We start from the raw sequence: 22079 nt of genomic DNA on the forward strand, positions 1-22079 counted from the left end.
AATTGGTGTTACATTTGCTACTATCCAGTCCTCCAGTACAGAGCCTGATTGCAGGGATAAATTCTATATATATTTTAGCAAGGAGGTTGGCAATTTCACATTTGAGTTCTTTGAGGACTCTTGGATGGATGCCATCTGGCCCTGGTGATTTGTTAGTTTTCAGTTTTTCTAGACAGTTTAGAACATCTCTCATTACTTCTGACTCAGTTCTTTAGCCTCCATCCCCAAAAAGCCTGGTTCAGGAACAGGTATATGCTCAGTATCCTCTGCCGTGAAGATGGATGCAAAGAACTCATGTAGCTTCTCTGCAACTTCCATATCCTCCTGAATAATCCCTTTCACTCCCTCATTGTCTAATGGTCCAACTGCCTCCCTGGCAGGTTTCCTGCTTCTGATGTATTTAAAGAAGTTTTTGTTATTCCCCTTGATGCTTTTAGCTAAATGTTCCTCAAACTCTCTTTTCACCTCCTTTGTTATTAAATATATGTGTTGTTTAGTTCCCAGTTGTGGTGTTGCTGCTGTAGAATCACACGGCTGAGGTAGTCCAGTGATTCTACCGGTTCTGTAGAATCACATGGCTGAGTACATTTTCTACACCCCTTATGTGGATAGCTAAAGAGTGAATCTCTTGGCCTATGCACCACTCCCATATCTGAAGCAGCGGTCTGAATGCTTTCAACACCATTAACACAACTAGTAATTCCAAGTAATTTATATGCATTTGTCTCTAGAGCTTTGTCCACTGACTTTGCACCTGATGCTTGTCGCAATGTGCTCATCCCCACAAGGATGGAAATGATTATTTCCAATGTAATTTACGCTCCTGTTGCCACCCACTGTATGGGGATCAAGGGCTTGAATGGGACTCTGGTCTGTAGATTTGAGTTCACTGGTTATGTTTATCCTCACAACAACTCTCTGAGGTAGGTTAGGCTGAGAGAGACATGACTGGCCCAGAGTCACCCAGTGAGTTTAATGGCTGAATGGGGATTTGAACTCAGGTCTCCCTGGTCCTGGTCCAAAACTCTAATCACTACAGCACTCTTGGAGGAAGTGCAGGATATAAATGTAAAAATAAAATACAATAAATAAATTATAATCCCTCTGATCTTTTAGATGTTAGTGCAGATGTCTGTAAAATCTCCCATGTAGACTTTGTCACCTTAGTAATAAAGGGCAGCATGGGAAACACCACTGGGTGTGACGTTCTTGCCTTATCCATCATATCGTATACCAGATCTTTCTGATCTACCTCAGGCTGTTTTAAATTCTAAGTCCAATGCCTCAGCCATCTCTCTTATCTGAGCTTCATAGGCTTTTAGTTCCTCTGTGGGTGATAGCAAGGTTTTCAGAAGTACTTCCGCTGCTGGGTCAGCAGGATAATCTCCTTCACCATTCTCTGTCTCTGTGGAATCTGTAGTGTAAGCAACTCCCTCATCATCATTGTTCATTGGAGGCACTACAAGAGGTGCTTTCTTTCTAATCACTTTCTTTGGCTGAGAAGGCACTTGTGGCTTTCTTGGAGGATTACTTATCTTCTGTGGTTGTGGAACAGAAGGTTGTACTGGATGTACAGGTTATGCCTGAGGAGACATCGTTTGGCAAGCAACTGATGTAGCAGTCTGCACTGTTGCTGGTAAACAGGTTGGCACCAATGCAGTAAAGACCCATAATTGTACTTCCTGTTGTACTCTGTGCTGATAACCTTGTTGGGTTTTCTATAATTGATAAACTGCATAAATGGCTGGATATAAAACTGTTGGGCTGTGCTTAAACCCTCAAGAATGGGTTATTTGTCTGTGTTGTATGTCTGCAGATTGTTCTGATGGTGTCAAATCTTGAGTAGCCACATATTGTAGTGGAGATTTCCATGTTAATGGAAAGTAACTTGATATTGGTCTGGAGAAAATAGAAATGGGTCTTGAAACCCCCGTTTGATCCTCAGAATGCCTCAAAGGAGACATTAGTCTTATTGGATTTGATGCTGTAGACAGTACCCTTATTGGTGACATAGATGGTGTTTTCACTACTGAGAGGGGCCCTTTTTTGGTATCGTGTTCAACATAGAGTCCTCCATTCAGAAAACCCTGAAAATGGTGTGGTATTAGACAAACCTAACATTGCTAGCAATGTAGTCGCCGTTTTGAGGTCTAAGGAGACACCATCCTATTCTGCAGTCTTTTACCCCAAACCCACATACTCTCCCATCATAGTTATGCTGTGGTGCAACTGTGGATGGAGATTACATTGGTGTATGAGCCAGAGATAGCAGTAAAATTCTTCTTTTATCTGTCTCCAAGATGCTAGCTGAGGTTGCTTGCATGTTCTCTGATGTCGACCTTGACACCCACATTGTTGCCATAGCGCCCGTTCAACGTCATTGTCTGTACCGAGGACTCCTGCTCCATCTCTGACACTGTTCTCAATTCTTGCAAAGAAGGTGATAGAGTACTCCTTTTGGAATCCGTTTTGCTATGCTGTTTCTTTGTCAGGGAAGCTTCTTCTTCCTCCTCAGAAGAGTGTCTTCACCTTTTATGCCTATGGTCTTTCTTTGACACCGTTTCTGGCCGTTTAAATTCAGGTTCCTTGGTGGTTTTAGACTGCATAGTTGCAGAATCCACCTGTCGTGTTTCTTTTGTGATCAATACCATGCTCAACATTGATCCTGATGTTGATGGGTAAGCTGGTCTTGGTGTCGGAGATCAAAGTGCATCATCATATAATACTGCTTGGTCGAAGTGCTTGATTCTTCAGAGTTTGTTTGGAGAATGAACAACAAAATTTACATATCGATGGATTATGTTGCTCTCCTAAGCACAGTAAACATGCATTGTGGTTGTCCATCGACGGCAACGTAGAGCGGCATTCGACACAGCGTTTGAATGTTGTTTTTGCTGTAGATTTTGTTGCCATTATGAGACAGTGGAGAGCTATCCGGCAAGCCTGCAGCACACCCTTGAATTTTCCTTTCACCAAGTTTAGTCCAATAAGCTAAAGAATTGTCCTTTTAGCAGTCCAAAGGTTGAAAACCAACAAATTCAAATAGTAATTTTTTACTTTGATTGCATAGAATCTATTTTTAAAGGAGCTAGAGAACAAGGTGTTGACGCTAAGGCAGTCAAATAGAAACTTAGTAAGAGGATGCTCCAACTGCCGAAAATAACGGAAGCACAGTGCACGTGCTTGGCAGAGGGGGCGTCCCAAGGAGCTAGTCAATCTATCTGTGAGGTTCCTGTGCAGGCACAGAACCCATTCATTATGAATGCAATGGATCACGATCTAGAACATTCCATTTCCTCCCTTCCTTGTCAGCTGGTGTACGATGATGCCGCAACCCCTTTGACGAGGATGCACAGACAATCATTAAGGAATTCGGGGTTGGATGTTTTAGTGAGTAAATGTTCTTTTCTTCCTGTATTCTGTACAGGGTCTCAAACTTCTTAGAATTTGGAGTGGATGTGTGCAGCACTTGCCAAGCTGACTTGGCCACCTTTGATCTCACAGGAAGCATTGGTAAGTATACTGGCTGAGTCATGTTTGACTTTTTCATAAAATTGTTTGACTTCTTCATAAAAAAGGATCGTCCAAGCTCACTAACTTTGTTTCCAATCGAGTCCAAGCACATTTGCCATTTCAGCAATTTGAAGATAAGATTTCATTTTCTCTGTTGGGGATATAGAGGCCTCTATTGGAACATCATCCTTTGGGCCTGAGTTATGACCTGTCAATTCTATTTCTGAAGAGTCAGATTCGTAGTCATCCTCTGAGGATGCCAGATCTGCAGAACATGTGCTAAGCTTCCCAGAACAAAGCGGGATCCGGAATTAACACCCCTACTGGCTTGGGAGCCTGCAGTAGCCTTGGATGTCAAATGAGACGATGTCCATGTTCCTCCCATACACGCTGATGTGTTTGTTTCACGTTCTGTACATGTCTGTGTAGCCACTTTCGTGGTGGCTTTGGAGACAATCGCTAGCCAGCTGTCTACACACTTGTGTCCTGAATCAGATTGGATACTCTTATGGTCCACTGTTCAACAGGTCCTGGAATAAAAGTATGCATCACAACATCCTGATTCACCACCCTCAGGTGTGACATCTGAGTCTCGCAGTCTGTACTGTATCATGAATTACAATGCTAGGAGGTGTCTTGAGCTGCAACTTTAACTTGAGTTTGAGTAACAATCTTTGGGGGTGTCATTTGCATCGAAGCCTGTACTAGTTCCATTTGCATCTTATGTGTTTTCCACTTGCGTAATTGTCAGGATGAACCAGGGTAGAATTAGTAGACATGTCACCCCAACCCTCCTATAGGTAACAAGCCTGCCAACGATGCCCTCGATTGAAACGGGGTCATAGATGGAGTTTTTTGGTACATCCTCTAAATCTTCCTCCTCGAAGTCAAGACCTTGGCTCAAGAAACCTCAGAACGTCGACACCGAAGGATCGAAAACAGCCTCAGTATTGTCATCTGTTTCTGCGTCAAACACCACAAATGACCCTCATGTGCTCATGAATTTTTATATGGCAAGACCTTTGACACCGATGGCCCAGGCAACCAGGATTTAGACTGCGTTTGCACTGCAGTCCCTGATGTCGACTTTGATACCGTGACCATCAATCCCAGAAACTTTGATAGTTTCCCCGGAGCCAAGGCTTCCTCCAGCAAAGCCACTCTCAAACACGCAGCTCTATTTTTCAAAAGTTTGCCTAGAAAGTGAGCTGCAAACGGAGCACACAGTGGCATTATGCCCCTCTCCCAGACACAGGAGACAACAGTCATGGCCGTCCGTTGAGGAGAGTTCCCCCCCTCCCCGCCCCGCGTGTACCTCTTAAAGATGGGTTTTCTCCTAGGCTTGGGGCTTGTAAAGGACATCCCAAATATAATTAAGTCAAGCAGTCTGTGGTCATACATTTTTCAATCACTTCGCTGACGTACCATCCAATAAACAAAGAATAATCCAGTCAGTCCGAGCCAACACACATAAATACCACTTTACTTTATCCAAAGGTTAGTCCATAAACAATGTCCAGTCCAATCTGAGTCAAGTCCAAATACCCCAAAATAAATTGCTTTCTGAGGAACCTAGATCACCAAAGAATTGATCGCATTGGTGGTCAGAAAGAAACTGTGTTTATGCAATGTGGCAGGCTGGTGTAGCTTCTTTCCAACAGTACACATGTACCAACATAGCTTGAGGAAGCATCTGACCAGTAAGATTTTTGTTCGGCTGTTGAATTGAAATGTCAACATTTCTTCTCCCCAGTAATGAAACCTGATACTATGACAACTAGAGCTCCCAGTTCTTGGTTCTGGCTTCTGAAATTTCACAAACACTGTACTCATGTTTTCGCTGCTCTAATCTTATTTGCTTTCTTTTAATGAGATATATAAAACTTCCAACAACCTGATGGTATGCTAACGTTTCTGAAAAATACACTAGCAGTCATACTTTACAACTGTGTTCTTGCTGACACTAGGAATTAGTGCATTAGGAATGTATTTCACACAATGTCCTTACGTTTTTATAGTATGTGTTTTAGGGCCCTAGCACTCCATACTCACCTGGTGAGGAGCACCTGCAGGAATAAATACAGCATCTCCCAGGAACTGCACTATTGCCCAGCCTTGCACTCCATACTCTTCATATAGACGTTTACGTAGCGTCTGGTCCAGGTACCAGCTTTGATCATGGATTGGGTCATGATCTGGAGGATTTTCTTGCCCTTGTTCTTCTCCAACCTAATAAAATAGTAACAGGTTAGTTTGGTCTACTCTTAGGCTTCTTCTGAATCTGTATTTGACACATCAACACCTCAGTTATTTCATGCTGGGATGTATTCCAAGTGCCAGAGGAAAAGGTTCTGCCCAACTCCCCCTCCTTTTGTAGCCCTGTGCCCTCCACACTTCTGCTGCTGGGAATTGGGGGCTCTATGGAGCAGGATGGCTTATGGTATGTGAGGCTGGAGGAGAACAAAATAGTTGGGAAATCATACCTTCCTCTTGGGCAAGTGGAAGTTCCACATAATACAAACACTTAGGAAATAACTCACTAAGAATCTTAGCTTTAAGTGGCATTGTAATGATAGCAGATATGATGGAAAGAACCCAAATCGCATTGCTAGAGTTTTTAAATATATGATCAGTTGTCCACAGCCATTACAAGAAAGTGGAAATACTGGATCAATATCAGTTTTAAGATTTTATCACCAAACTGTAGAATACTACACAGCAAACTGCTCATACTGCTGAAACATCCACCATTATACCTTCCGCAGAAGCTCCCTAATCTTCTCAGCATCCTTAGCAGCATAGATGTGCCACAGGGCCCCAGGTTTCTCTTTTGCCTCATGGATTCGCTGTTTTGTGACATCATCAGCATCTCCCTCATCAATGGTTTTAAGCACCTCTGAGAGAAGGAAAATTCATATCAATAATTTGCATAGCTTTTTGGTATAATGTGCAAGCAACAATACTTTAACCTTCTACCACCTGACTGCAGAGAATCAAACCAGTTTCGTAAAGTTACCATTAACCAATTTAATAATCTAAATAAAACAATTTTGCTTTATCCTACACTACAATTGGAAAGTTAGACAGGCTTAACTCACCACATCATTTTCTGTAATATTTTAGAGAATGCATTTGCTGTGTTGACAGCAGATCAACTACTACAGATACAACTCAAAATGTGCAAAGTCATTTGTTCATGCCTAGCAAAGAAAAAGAGTTATGCCTGTACCATCTGTTTATCACAAATATATACTCCAGAAAACACTTCTGCAGTTTGCAGTTCATGGTCAGGTGGTGTCTGTGATTAGGGCTTGTAGCCAAGCTTTGACCTGGGACAATTGCCGCCTCAAAAGAGACACTATGTTTCTCATATATCCTTGGCTTCAAAGCAAGGCTACTCACCTACCAATGAGTAACTTTACTTCTGAGCAAGCATTCCAACCTTCAACTTGAATTGTCTCATTTGTCCTGCCCATATGTGCAAAATCGCTACATAGGGACAAATAAAAAATGCAATGCAATGATGTAGCCCCAATGTATATGTTCTTTCAAACAACCTGGGTCGATCCAAAGCATTGCTTTTTTCTTGAAAAATATTTTTAGAAAAAATCTTACCATCATCATGGGCACCTTCACCAATGGGGATTCCAACATACACCATGACATTAACAGCATCAGATACATCCAAATGCAGATTGGTTGTACCAACTCTTCTGTCTTCTGCAGTTATCAGCCCTTTGTAAAAGCAGCAAAACAAGCAGTTAAATAAATGGGTCAAGATTGCTACAAATTATTTTTACTGATGTTAGGATTACTTTGTTATTCATATCATAAACAGGGAAATACATAAACAGGGAAAACCATGGTCAATACATATGAAATACACATGTATTTCAAAACATAATGGAATAACAATGCCTCTCAAAGTAAGCATTTTAGAATCAACCAGTTGCTTACCTGTAACGTGGGTTCTTCTAGTGGTCATCTGTGCTCTTACACGAATGGGCTTTGCACCTGCACAGAGACCACATCGGAGCTTCCAAGCTAGAGTTCTAACTTTTGGTGGTAACCCCACCCCCTCGGTATATAGGCGGCTACGTGGGCTTCCCTCTCCAGTCTTCTGAGTCCGCAAATCTGAAAGACTAGCAGAAAAGACACGAGAAGAGGAGAGGATGGGTGGGCGTGTAAGAGCACAGATGACCACTAGAAGAACCCAAGTTACAGGTAAGCAACCTGTCGTTCTTTGACGTGGTTTCTGTGCTTTACAAAAATGGGCGCATAGCAAGCTGCACCCATGCCATGCTCACCTAGAGGAGGGATCAGGCGAAGATAGATTGTAACACCGTCCTGCCAAACACGGTGTCTTTTCTGGCTTGGACATCTAGGGTGTAGTGTTGTACAAATGAGTGTTTTGATGCCCATGTAGCCACCTGGCAGATGACGTCCAAAGGAATGGACCTGTCAAAGGCAGTGGAAGCTGCGACCGCCCTCGTTGAGTGTGCCTTGATGGAGGGTGGGAGAGGCTTCCTGGAAAGTTGGTATGCTAAAGAGATGGTGTGAACCACTCATCTGGATATAGTTTGTGTAGAAGCCTGCTTGCCTCTATTGGGTCCAGAGTGAAGCACGAAGAGAGAGTTAGAAGTGCGGAGAGCGGTGGTCCGGTCTACATAGAAGGCAAGTGATCTGCGAACATCGAGAGTGTGGATGCGTCGTTTGGCCTCAGTTGACGGCTCAGAGAAGAACGCTGGTAAGGAGATTGGTTGGGAGCAATGAAACGAAGTGACTACCTTCGGCAGGAAGGCAATGTCCAGCCTAAGGACGACTTTTTCTTTGTGGAAAACCAGGTAAGACGGGTCAACTCTAAGTGCCCTGAGTTCACTGATCCGCCTGGCAGAAGTGATGGCCATGAGGAAGGCTACTTTGCAGGAAAGTAGGTCCAGAGAAATTGTAGCCATAGGTTCGAAGGGAAGGTGCATGAGAGAGGAGAGGACTAAGGTCAGGTCCCATGCAGGTGCTATGATAGGAGGTGATAGAGGTGCTATGATAGGAGGATAGAGGTGAGTGAGTCCTTTGAGGAAACGTTTGACCGTAGGTTGTTGGAACCATGATGGCATAGACAGCGGGGAGTTAGCCACTATGGCTGTGAGATGAATGTGCAACGAAGGCATCTTAAGACCGGCCTCCTTGAGGGACAGCAAGTATGAGCAAATATGTTCCATAGAGAGGGAGTGTAAGGGGACGTCTCTACTATTTAGAAAGTTCTGAAAACGTGTCCATTTATGGGAATAGGAGGTGACGGTAGCAGGCTTACGTGAGGCATTGACTATTCTCCGTAGATCTACGGGCAGGTTGGGACTATGTGCCAAGCCATGAGATGGAGACGCTGTAGGTCTGGATGTAGGAGGCGACCACCCTGCAGGGAGAGGAGGTGAGGGGTGTGTGGTAGGTGGTCGTACTGATGGTTGGAGAGATGGAGGAGGTGGGGGAACCAGGGCCTCCTGGGACACTGTTATGAACAGTCTATAACATATCAGAACTAGAGGTATCAGACTCAGAAGTATGGTGAAATATAGGCCTGTGTCTGACTCCATTTTATAAGAAGAAATGAAATGATACCTGAACTCTGGCACCCAGGTCAACTGCTCTGGGAGCAGGAGGAATCCAGCATTGTGTTGTTAATGGATATGCAAGGAAACACAATGAAGCCACGCCTGAATGCTGAATGCTACAATCCATATGCAAAATTGCAACTGACTACCAAGGTGTCTGTGAGAGAGGCCAGGGAATGAACTTCTTTCCTGCTACAGAGATCCATGCTAATCCTTGCCAAACGATTAGCACAATTGCTGTCTATAGAAATTCAATATAGTCAAATAGATACTGAGAAAATACTTGTGGGCTTAAGTATTTTCTCACTGATTATTCTGTCCTAGCCAAAATGTATTGAATGTTCCACACATGTAAATATTCTCTTGTTTTCAATTACAAGAAAAACACTGGATAAAGGTACATAAGAAATAATGTAATTGCTGTCTCACACAGAATATCCTGAATCCCCATACTAATTCTTGACTTCTTAACACCTTTTCGACTTGCAAGGATGCAAATATGCAGATTTGCTGTGGGCAATGCTCCCCACCCCTCCCTTCCTGAGCACGCAGTTTACAGAAGATGAGATTCAGAGATCTCTCTGAATCTGGCCAATATCCTGAATAATTAAGACTTTGTTCAGAAGGTAGCAGCACGTTATCACCTTTTGGACATCCAGGAAAAGAGGAGATCTTTGAATAGATTCTATTCAAGGATCAAAGAGAAAATCACTATAAGAATGAGGCTTTTGAGACAGAGAGTTAGCAATCTTTGCCTACAGCAAAGCTGCTCACAAGATCCCAGAGTTTGCTGCTAAAGCCGCGGGGCAAAGCAGGAACTCTGTTCATGAACAGAAACTACAGCAATGCCTGAGTTCTGCTGCCCAAGCTGCCAGATCTGAAGCAACTGCACAGCTCCTGTCTCCGCCAGCGCCTCACTCCTTCAACTGAAGTGATTCTTCTCTCTCCAGCCTCGATTCCTGGTAAATATGCTGCTCCTTTATAGGCCTTGGATTCCCCTCCATCTTTTCCCTGCTCCCTTCTCCCCCCCCTTCTCCCCTTCCTTTCCTATAATAACTCCAAACCATGCCAGCCCGCAGCCTTCATCCCCCCACTTCTTTTCTGCATGTATCTGAAATGTATTAGGATCTAGGAAGATTTAAATACACACACATATGTAGTTAGGCACATGGGTGAATATTGGTGCTGGTTAGGAAATACTGTTAGCCATATTGATAGAGTGCTCTGCTTTTTGCCTTGCTAGATTAAGTCTTTTATACTCAATAAAGCCCATTGAATCTTTGAGTGGTTGGATCTCTTTTCTTCCTTGTTTCCAGATCAAACATGGTCACCATATAAAAGAACTTGGCCCAGACCTATTTTATATACTAGCTAATGAGCATATTTGGTATATAGATCAGGCCTGGTCTGTAACACCACCACAGGGCAATGAGTATGCAATGCAGACGGTCCTGGGAGATTTTCTGAAGGACTCGAGGAAGTAGAGGAATTGGAGGGAAAGCGTAGACTAGATGTCCTGCCCAGTTCAAGGTAAACACGTCCCCGAGGCAGTTGGGTCCGATCCTGGACCTGGAGCAATACAGGTGGCATTGTGCATTTGTTTCTCATGCGAAGAGGTCTATTTCTGGGAGGAACCAGCGGTGGAAGAGGGAGCGGAGTGGGGGGGGATGTAGTTGCCATTCGTGTGACGTTGACTGAGTCCTGCTCAACCTGTCTGCTGTGATGTTGCCCTGGCCCTGAATATGGACTGCCAGGGGGGTGACACCGTGGCAAATGCACCAGAACCACATTTCCATGGCTAGATATAGGAGGGAGCTGGAGGAGGTGCCGCCCTGCCTGTTCAGGTAGGCCTTGGCGATAGTATTGTCCGTTTGGACCAGAACGTGAGAATCCCGTATCAGCGGGGGGAAAGCTCTTAGAGCCTTGAAAATGGCCAGAAGTTCAACGTAGTTGATATGGTGAGTGGCTTCATTCGGGGACCAGATGCAGTGGATACTGTGGTTGTTGGTGTGGGCACCCCAGCTGTCCATGGACGCGTCCATAGTGAGTAGAAGGGCATGACGTGGGGTTTGGAAGGGGGGGGCGTTGCTGAGGTTGGCAGGGTCTGTCCACCACAGCAGGGAACGCAGGACTCGAGGCGGGAGTATAAGGGTGCGGGTGAGGGAATCTTCGTGTGGGGAGAACACAGAGAGGAACCAATGTTGCAGAGTCCTAGCACGGAGACGAGCGTGAGGGAGGACGTAGGTGGTGGAAGTCATGTTGCCCAATAGGCACTGGATCGTTTGGACTGGCTGACCCGGGTGGTAGAAAAGGTGAGATGACAAGTCCAGAATAGCCTGGATCCTGCGCTGAGGTAAGAAGATCTTCGACTGGATGGAGTCGAAGATGATCCCCCAAAATTCTATGGTTCTGGAAGGGTTGAGCTTCAACTTTTCGTAAATCACTTGGAGCCCCAGGTTGGAAAGGAAGTAGATGACCGTGTGGAGATCCCTCAGTAGGGATTGTGGGTTGTCAGCCACCACGAGCCAGTTGTCGAGGAATGGAAAAATCTGAATGTTCTGTTGTTGCAGGGCCGCCACCACTGGAGCCATGCATTTGACGAACACCCGCGGAGCGGATGCCAGCCCGAAGGGGAGGGCGTGGAACTGGTAAGTGGTGTCCGCTATCTGAAAGCAGAGGAAATGACGGTGCTGAGGTCTGATGGTGACATGATAGTAGGCATCCCTGAGGTCTACTGAAATGAACCATTAGTTCCTGAGCAGGAGGGAAATGATGGTTGGAATGGTGACCATACGAAACCTCCGGTATGTGACATAGGAGTTCAGTTCCCGGAGATCCAGGATAGGGTGCAGGGAGCCGTCCGGCTTGGGTACGGTGAAGTATCGGGAATGGAAGCCCAGGGACTGAAGGTTGTGAACCAGTTCTATTGCAGATTTTGCGAGCAGAGAGTCGACTTCTGTGGTGATATTTTCCCAAGTGGAGACGAAGGGGGAGAATCTGGTGCCCCAATGGGGAAGGGGCTTCAAGTCATTGTCTCTTAGTTTGGGGCTGGGAACCCTTAGAGCGTAGCTGCTGCTTGGGGCCGGTGAAGTCCAAGGAGTCACTCGAGACCGGAGGAGGAAGAGGTCGGATTCGAAGCCGAGTAGGAGGTGGCTGAGAATCTGGGGTGATCGTAGCCATGGCCGCCTGTACTGGAGAACTTCTCGGTGGAACCCGCAGCGGTAGCAGAGACGTGGTTCATGGTGGAGGCGGAGGAGGAAAAGTTGTTGTCTCTGAGCGTGTGTTCGGTATCGAAGCTGGTACCAAGGTCGACGGCCGGGGTGAAACAGAACGCCGAAGGGGCGGTTCCATGAAGGCCGAGGCTTGGCGGTGTTGGCGAACCTCTTGGTGGGCATAAAAGTAGTCCGCCTCTGCTCAACTTGACGCGCATAGCGCTCGTCGAGAGCAGCCTCGAGTTACCGATTGGACCATCGACAGGGCTGTTCTGGGGGAAGCACTTCAGGTTCAGAATCCCGCTTGGATTCATACACGGGATCGTGGGGACTAGTTGCATAGACCACCTCAGCATCCAGGATGGTCTCCGTCTGGAGCGTACAGGATCGGTGTTCAGTATTGTAGGTCGGTCTATGCTTTTTCTAGGAGGCTCCGTAGAAGCGTGACGGGCCTGCTTTCTCTTTTTCTTTTTGGCAGATTGGACTGAGCGCGGTTCAATGAGTGCTGCTGTCGAGATCGACACTGCCATGGAACTCTTCGGTACTGAGGTTGAAGCCCGAGCTACGGGATCAACTGGTACATTGGCCTCTGGAGTGTTAACTGAGATCCCCGGTGGGGAGGAAACGGACTGTAAGCTCCGGGCCAAAGGAGAACTGCTCGAAGGAGCCTGCATTATAGGCGGTTTGTTTGATCCCGAACACTTGAAAGCCTGTTCCCAGAGCCAAGAATGAAGTCGAGATGCCTGATTCTTGCGTGCCTGTTTGGTAAAGGCCTCACAGTGCAAGCAAGAGCCAACTTTATGGGCCTCGCCCAAGCAAAAAAGGCAAAGTTTGTGGCTGTCGGTCGAAGGGATCTTAGATCTGCAGTGACCACACTGCTTAAAGTTTGTAGTCTTGGCCATAGGCCGAAGAAAGAGCGGAGAGACCGTAACACGCTGGGCCCGAAGACCACGATGTAACGGCGAACTCAAGAAAGAACTTCGAGGGAGAAAGGGGGGGGGAGTACCGAGGATGAAATAAAGACGCTAATGAAGGGGAATACTGAACAAAATATAGGGTAAAAACCGGTAAGGGTAAATACTCAACAGCGTAGTGTAGCAAGAAGTGCTCAACTATGTGTCTTCTGTCACGGACGAAAAAGACTGGAGAGGGAAGCCTGAGCAGCCGCCTATATACCGAGGGGATGAGGTTACCACCAAAAGTTAGAACTCTAGCTTGGAAGCTCCGATGTGGTCTCTGCGCAGGCACAAAGCCCATTCATGTAAAGCACAGGGACCACGTCGAAGAACTCAATGTTGTACACTTAAAAGGAAGATAAGGGAAGCATTTTATTTGGATAAACTATGGCCAGCAGTTAACAGCCAAGAAGAAATGAGGGAAATCCTCAAGTACATAGGGTATTAAAGGGTGCAAACAACATTTTTGTGTCACACCTTCCAGGTTTTTTTTCTCTCTCTCTCAGTGTCAGTGATAACCAGGTATAGCTATGAGTCATCAACCTCCTCCCCCTTTTGTTATGTATTAACCAGGTGTTTAATTAGACTGGGGGAAAGTCTTGGATATAAGTGTGGATTTTAAACAGTGGGATATAGAACACTGAAGCTGATGTATATACAGTGAAACATCTGTTCTTTGTTGCAATTCCCTCTTTTTATGTTTTAATTTACACAATAAAAAAGGACTGGAGAGAAGTATTGCAGCAGATCTATCATGCGTATTAAGTCGCCATTATATAAACCATATCAAGAAGATCAAGGATCAATGTTGCTTAACATACAATATATTTAATATATGAATTTCGTTGACTGTCCATAGCATGAATATTAAACAATAAGGCCACAGAGGAAGATGGCGAGTCGAAATGCATTTGGCTATCTTTTTTTCACAAGGGGGAAGACAGACAATCAGTTGGATATATTCAATGGATATGGGGATCTTAGAGAAGATACAGAGAAACTGTATATTTAGGAGATTATAATTAAAAGTATTAATAATTTATGCACAATGATACATACCAGTTATGCTTCATAGGATGTGTGATATATTGTAAACAAATTTATACTTTTATTCTAAGTTTATTGTTCTATACTATATTAAATATACTATGTGTTAAGCAACACTGATCCTTCATCTTCTTGATATGATTTTGTTGATTTTGATCAAGGTTACTTCCCATTGTTGTTGGTTGGTAATATTTACCTTATACTATGCCACATTCAAAGGTCTATTCATCATGTCCAGCATACTCCCCCTTTACCATAATAATGCTAACAGTAGCAAAGAAATTTGATCTCTTTGCCGATTTCACATACATAAAAGTTGCAGATGTATTAAGCAGGAAATCAAATTAAAGCAGCATATTATAGTTTTTAAAAGCTGAGGTTTTTTTAAAGTTACAATTCACAATGAAGAAAGGAAATGTTTATTTTACAAATTAACATCTGTTTATCAAAGTTGACTTCATTAAACCAGATGTTGCTCTTCTTACTAAAAAAAGAACCAAAATAAGCTACAAGTTCCAGACCTCTTTGTAACTCTAGCATTCAGTACAAAAAGATAATGCAGCAGTAAAGATAATATGGGCAAGATTGAGGAAGCATGTGGTGGGACTTGGGTCTCCAAGAATCAGGTCCTTGGGCAACAATAGCCAAAATGTATCCATTCAAAGTGGACAAGCAGGTGCCTCTGGACACCTTACTGAGGCCTGTACCAACAGGGAATTCAAACTGGAGCATATACAAGTGATTTTGCCTGCAAGTTGCCTCACAAACTGGTCACAGTGAATGTTAGAGGAAACTCTGCCCTCCAAGTGAATGAAAGCCTTTTTACAACCAGAAAAAGCTTTGTTGGCTGACATTTTAATACAGAAATAAGCTAGCACAAACTCATCTGTTCTTTTCAATTCAAATGACATGGGTACTTAATAGAATTCTCTTTTATGATAAGCATGGGAACATTTTTAATCTTACAAGGTTTTTTTGGAGTCTGATAACAAGATTGTCCACTTTTATTTAATCTGACATTACCAAAGCTTACTAGAGGAAGATTTTATTAAAATCATACTTTGATCCTTAAAATCTTGTTGTGTGGAATGCAGAACACACATTTTTCGAAAACCCCATCTTCACTGAAAACCAGAATATTTTGATGGACATGAAATTACAGGCAAAAGTACTTTTTAGATCAACATTGCTAATAATCTATTCCAAAACATTAGTTCTCATTCAAAATACTTTCCTATTAACAACAACAAAAATATTTATATACCGCTTTTCAACACAAGTTTCCAAAGCAGTTTACACAGAGAAATAATAAACAAACTAGCTGGGCTAGTTGGGGGCCAGTCGGCCCGCTTCTTCTCCCCACCACCGCCTGGCTGACCGACCGCCTCCCCGGTTTCCAGCCACCCGGCCTGCTGCTTCTCCCCACCTCCGCTGCTTTCTGGCTGGCTGGCCGGCCGACCACTGGATTTTTTGCTGGCTGCTACTGCAGCTGCCATTTTTTTCCCTCCCGCCCGTACCCATGGCTATCCAGTAGCTTTCCAAACCCTCGTGAGAGCTGCCATGCGTGGGATTAGCCATGGGTATGCCTTAGAGAATTAAATATATAGAAGATAAGATGGTTCCCTGTCCCCAAACAGCTCACAATCTAAAAAGAAACATTAAGAGAAATGATGAGTAGGAATTACTTAAAATCATGGTCTCCCAGTCTACATACCATATGCATTGTACATTTTGGGTCCCAGATCAGGTCTTACAAAATAGCTTGGCAACCTAGATGCCAGATTTAGTCTTCCATCCCTCTTTGTGTATTCTGGGAGAGGAAGGTTCTCCATCAGGTCCTCAAACCTGAAAAAAGCAAATACCATGCTAATTAATGGAATGGAATCTATTATATATTTTGAAGAATTTGTGCGAAATGAAGTCATACTTCTTATGACTTACAGACACTAAATTTTACATACACAATTCTGCCACTGGAATTAGCTGAATGCACTACTTTTTTCACTGAATGATGCTTGGACAAAATTTACTCTCTTTTTTGGAAAAATTTTTGTTAATCACATTTTAGCTGCTTTTTGACATTCAATAATCAGATCAATAATTCCAAAATGACATCATACCCAAGAAAAGCAGAAGATTTTTCTCATACTCAAATTTTCTATTATTCAAATTTACCATACATAAATACCATTTTATTTTTATACAATAAAAATCAATAATGTTTGAAATTGAAATCTTACAAATTTCAAACTGTTCTTTTATTTCCCTTTTGCAAGTACATTAATTAAAAATATATATTTAATTTCTTGAACTTGCCTAGAAGTGTAATCTATACAAAAGGACTTTGCATGGTCAATGATGGGCCTCACCTACTAGTATAAGAATACAATGGCAGAATAAATCTTGCTGAGTCACAGATTCAAGTGCAACGAGCAAAGCCTTACCTTGTTGGCATCATGTCTCTAAAATCCTCTCCTGGAGGCCAGTCTTTTAACTTGAGTACCATGGGCTGCCCATCATCTGCTCTCAAGCGCTCTGTAAAGAAGTAGTTTACTTGGCTTGTATGCTGCACTCCAATGATCAGTTTGATTTCCCTCACAAGTCAACAAATTAAGGGGGCAGGGGGAGAGCAGCCTAAATCAATCATGAAAAGGCAATATAATATAGCATACCAGGGAGAACCGAGTTCAAATCCCATGCTCAGTAATGCAATTCACAGGGTAGTCCTGAGCTACTCACCATCTCTCAAGTTAATCTACTTGAACAGCTCTTGAGGATGAAGACATATAGCTGTGTACATTGCAAAGAGGAGGAGTACATGGTAGAAATATTTAAAAAAATAAAAATTAATGTTCCTTGTGGGAACATCAGCACCAAGCCAGCTGATTATTGTCGAGCCCAAATAACTTCCAAATATTGTAGAGCATTTGCGCTGGCCCACTTTGACATACTGCCCTCAGCGGTCTCACACGGTCTTACCCGGTAGATATACTTATTCTGAACGTTACTGTCCTTGTAGTACACAGGCCATAGAGGATGTGGGTCATGTTTTATTACACTGCAATTTTTATAGGGGCTCGCGTGAGTTGTTAATTTTACCCGATTAAGGACTTACCTACCAGGCAGAGGAGATGAAGCATATATTGTACTTCTCCTATTAGACCTAGGGAGGTGCACAAATTGGATGTGCATATTGGCCGCACGCACTTTGGGTACTTCTGGTACAACGGGGCAGCAGGTAGGTACGCCACCACCCCGCTGGACCCTTTTAAAGTGCAGGGGGGGAACGGTGGGGGGAACATGGCACCGCTAAGCACACCCTCCCCCACCCTTAAAGGTATCCCCCGCCTTCAAGCTGCCCCCTGCTGGTTTGTGCACATCCCTAGTCAGACCATCAAGTCAACGTTACTCATAATGTGGCTAGGTTTTGTGAAAAAGGAATGAATATACGATGGCATCTTAAGATGCCATAAAGATATATTGTTGCTATATCCATATGATGTCCAAGCCTATGAGGGATCAGTTGAAGGAAGTTTATCAGATCTCATAGTCCAGCCACTAACCAAAGGAAATAAAGTTAGCCATATATTTGTTCAACTTACTGTTTCCTACTTTTGCAACTACAGAAGTAAAGGAGGAAGGTGTTCCATTAAGAAGCAGATAGAAAAATCTCCTAGCATTAGCCTATAAGATCAAATTGCTCGGGGTGGGGGCGGAGCCATCAATGCTATAATGATTTGTCCTGTGGCAAAACGAATGAGTTCAACAATAATCACATTAATAAAATTCATGGAAGTGCTTTGGAACGAAAAAAACACAGTTAAAACCTAGATTTTCCAACATAAAATGCCACTTACTAGAAATTATTTCAAAGCCATCCCAGAAGTCGCGCACTTTCACATCTGAGATTATAGCGCAGTTCCTACAATTGACCAGATCTACATCCTGATCTCCAAACTCCTGGCTAAATGCATCCGGTTTCCAGAGTTCAGGTTTCAGCTTCTTGTGAACACCAGAAACTAGAACAGGCTGCAGAAAGATTGATATGGGATTATCCTAATCCACTATGACAATTTTTTAGATGGCATCAAAAACAATCTCCTCAGAGATTTATTCAAGCTCTGGTTCTAACACACAAGATGTAGAGGACAAATGAAACCATGAAAGGACTGCTAGAGTAGGAATACAAACTGGTTAGCAGAATTGCAGCATCTTCCTGTTTACACATCGCAAATCAAGGGAGCTTCACATACACACAAATAGACCTACCCCAACCCCAGCTTGCTTGTATTTACTCCTAAAGCAAGAGCAGAGTACATACTACACTACATAAAAAGCCCAAATTCTGTGCCAAGAAAAACAGAATTTAATAGCTGGTACAATTATGAAAATATTAAATTTGCACATATCTACTTATTTTGCATAACTTATTCTGCTTCTGCTAGTCATGAAGAAGCGTGAGGAGTTATGTGAGACATTGAATCCTCATCTCCTGACGTCTAATAATCAATCCTATTCAGCCTGAGTTTCATGGGTTCACTAGGCATTGCCCACATGCTTTCCTAGTCTAACTTTCCAGTCATAAATACTAGAATCTAGTCTCCTGCAAAATGAGAAAAGAGGCGCCTTTTTGAAATGGTGATTCTCTTTATTGAGCAGGGGGAGAGTAACTGGCTCTATCCATCCCCAGCACAGCATCCCTCTAGTGGCTGTTGCTGGTGTCTACCTTGTGTTTTTGTTTTAAAGATTGTGAGCCTTTTGGGGACAGGGAACCATTTTATTTATTTATATCTATGTAAACTACTTTGGGAACTTTTGTTGAAAAGCAGTATATAAGTATTTGTCATATTCATAATTTTAATTTAACTGAATTCTGCAGTATAATATCAAGCATTGCTCTCATTAACAATGTCTGTCCTTGCACCACAAACACAGATGAACAGTTTCCACCTTGTACTTATATATAACAACAATGAAGCTTACACTGGTCTATACACAAACAGCAGGCTAGCTAAGGTCAACACACAAATAGCAAGAAGAAGATGTATTTTTTTAAATTTACCTGGCCCTGTTTCCAACATTCCCTGAATATCTTCCAGTTGTTTTTGTTGCTGGGGTCATGAAGACACAGAAGCCTTCCATCGCAGAGCCAAGAATGAGAAGTGTGTGGGTCTAGCACATTTAATCCCATTACCATTTCTTTCACTTCTTTCTGCGTGTCAGCCAAATTGCTTGCTCGCTTGGTAGAATCAGACATCTTTTTATTTTCCACCACAGAGGCAATAATATGATCAAGAAAGTTGGGCAAGCTGGCTTTGCTCTTGGCCCCCTAGAAGACAAAAATTGACATAGCAACCCAAATATTATGGTCAGTTAGAAAAGTACAGTGGCCAGAGTAGACTGATTTAAATAAAGGCAATTTAAATCACTTATATAAACAAAGGGAAAAAAGTCATTAACATACAGTAAACAAGGAAAAAAGTCACTAATTTAAATCACGTTTCTCACTGATACTACCTTACATAAACAATGGTGCAAATCTGATCACTAAAACATGCTAATTTATAACTCAACAGAGCATTTACAACATCTAGGTGGGTGTACTTCATGTAACCTTTTAAGTAACTTGATTTTTACTAATTTAAGAAATAGTACATAATACCTGTTTTTTAAAGTAATGGATACCTTTCTCACTACCTTGTCAGGCTGTCATGCATCTCTTTGTTGCACTTCTTACACTTGACACATTTTCCTTTTTATCTAGGGAAGATATTTCCTCAAAATATTCCCAGATAGGGTTTCTCCTATGCCCAGAAACTATGACAGTTTGTAGGGGCAAAACATGGGGCAATGTAGGAAGCTGTGTATTGAATAATACCTTCCCTTCTCCCCCACCCGCCACACCCACTGTTTTACTACATCATCTCCTTTTCTATACTCCATTATGTCTCTGTCCTAACTGCTCTGCCTTGGCCCAGTCCCACAACAAAACACTCACCCTACCATTCATCCTGAAAAACAGGCTTAGAAACAAAAACTGAAAACCCAGAAATTTCCAAAGGCAAGAGCTGGTAGTTGCTAGGCAGACTAGAATTATTTTAATGAGATGAAATTGAAATCAATGCCCACATTTGATTTGTAGGTAACAAATACAAACCTTAACTCAAAGAGAGAGAGAGAGAGAGAGAGAGAGAGAGAGAGAGAGAGAGAGAGAGAGAGAGAGAGAGAGACATTCATTTTTAGGAAACTATAAGTGTTGGTATAGCATGTTTGTGATGAGATTTAATGTTAACCATGTGTTTTTTTTAAACAGAAAAATTGGAAACCGTATTTTATTCACTTTAAAGGAATCCAATTTAAATCTAATCTAAAAACCAGTTTTTATTATAGGTTTTAAAATAATCAATTTTTATCCACCCTGACAGTGTCACATAATCTGATCTTTCAACCAAATACTTGAAGATACTCAGGAAAACAAATATACTAGGGGGGTGTTTTTAAAGTGACAAGAAATGAAAAATCAGAATTCTGAAAAAACCCAGCATGTGTGCCTTTTTCAGACAAACAGATTGTGTTTACAGTTGCAACTATCTTAAACAAGTAAGTTTTGGAATAATCCAAACAAGTTCTAGACTGGAATGCACAATATACCCGTGTTGTTGTGTACCAAGCACATAAATCTATATTTTTAAAGCTGAAAATACCACAGATATCACCCTAAACTGTTATGGCCATGAACAGAATATGTTCCACTTGTGGAAGAAAGGAGGGGGAAATTTCACCAATCCCACTTTCCCTCTTCATCTACTTGTCCCCTCAAATGTCTGTGACAATCAGGAGACCTTTAAGAGCAGATATTTTTGGGGGGTGCAGGGGCGGCAGAGAGAATCAGCAAAAATAACCCTTTCCCTCCTTGTGCAAGTCTGGAACCTTCTACCATTCACAAAAGTACTGGGCTGGATACTACCCCATTTCTTCACTTCATGGCAATACAGTGAATTTTATTTAGGTTTTTCTTTCCTTTACTTTGTGGCTTCTCACCATCACGTAATTATTACTTCTGTTTCATCATTTACTTGTTCCTCCTATGCCTTATATTGCTTTCTTTCATGGCATTTTCTCCTGCATCTATTTTATATTCAGACTCCCTGCTATTCCCTCTTGGTTATTACCACATCCTATCTCCAGCCTGCAATGGTTTAAAGTAGTTGAAGAACTAATAAAACTTAATATGCCAAGAATTAATTCCACTGAACACACACACAGACCTCTAACTTAAAAAATATACATATATAATATAATGAGGTGGCTAACAGTTTATCATCATCATCAATAATACTTACCGTGGAAGCTCCAGGAAAGACAGGAGGGAAAGGGATCCCCTCAGCTGAAGTCTGAGGCAGCTTTCCAGGCCCAGAGTTAAGCAAATCACGAAGACTGGAACCTTCTGCTTTGTTGCTTGAGGCAACTGGGCCCAATAAGAGACTATTAAAAAGCTTTGGAGTTAAAGGGGAAGCCTTCGCACTGGAATTGAAGGAATCCAACCCAAAAGGTGACTGAGATTCTTTACTGAGCACTGACCTCAAAGATCCTGCTTCTGTTTAAATACACAAAAAAAGACCCAGAGAGAAGAAAAAAATATGTCAATATTGGTATTTGGACAATCATGTAGGAGAGTTTTAAGGGCATAATTAATTACAAGAAGACCTTCTTTCATCAGCTGAACTATGATACAGAGAAAA

General features: G+C 42.7%; 1 protein-coding gene across 4 annotated transcripts in view; it reads right to left on the minus strand.

The window, feature by feature from the left end:
* KDM3B (lysine demethylase 3B) overlaps positions 1 to 22079 on the minus strand; it is a 125381-nt gene that overhangs the window by 10091 nt on the left and 93211 nt on the right. For 3 of the 4 annotated variants that reach the window (XM_053289585.1, XM_053289584.1, XM_053289586.1), the window contains exons 15-22: positions 21681 to 21934; positions 19400 to 19666; positions 18195 to 18366; positions 16782 to 16872; positions 16052 to 16182; positions 7129 to 7248; positions 6270 to 6409; positions 5566 to 5742 (exon numbers count right to left, since the gene is read on the minus strand). In XM_053289585.1, the coding sequence (XP_053145560.1) occupies positions 5566 to 5742; positions 6270 to 6409; positions 7129 to 7248; positions 16052 to 16182; positions 16782 to 16872; positions 18195 to 18366; positions 19400 to 19666; positions 21681 to 21934 (1352 nt within the window). Of the gene's footprint in view, positions 1 to 5565; positions 5743 to 6269; positions 6410 to 7128; positions 7249 to 16051; positions 16183 to 16781; positions 16873 to 17939; positions 18080 to 18194; positions 18367 to 19399; positions 19667 to 21680; positions 21935 to 22079 lie in introns of those variants that run through there. The other variant, XR_008314922.1, reaches the window with a different exon arrangement.

Source organism: Hemicordylus capensis, chromosome 2, assembly GCF_027244095.1.
Source record: "Hemicordylus capensis ecotype Gifberg chromosome 2, rHemCap1.1.pri, whole genome shotgun sequence".
Classification (NCBI taxonomy): Eukaryota; Metazoa; Chordata; class Lepidosauria; order Squamata; family Cordylidae; genus Hemicordylus; species Hemicordylus capensis.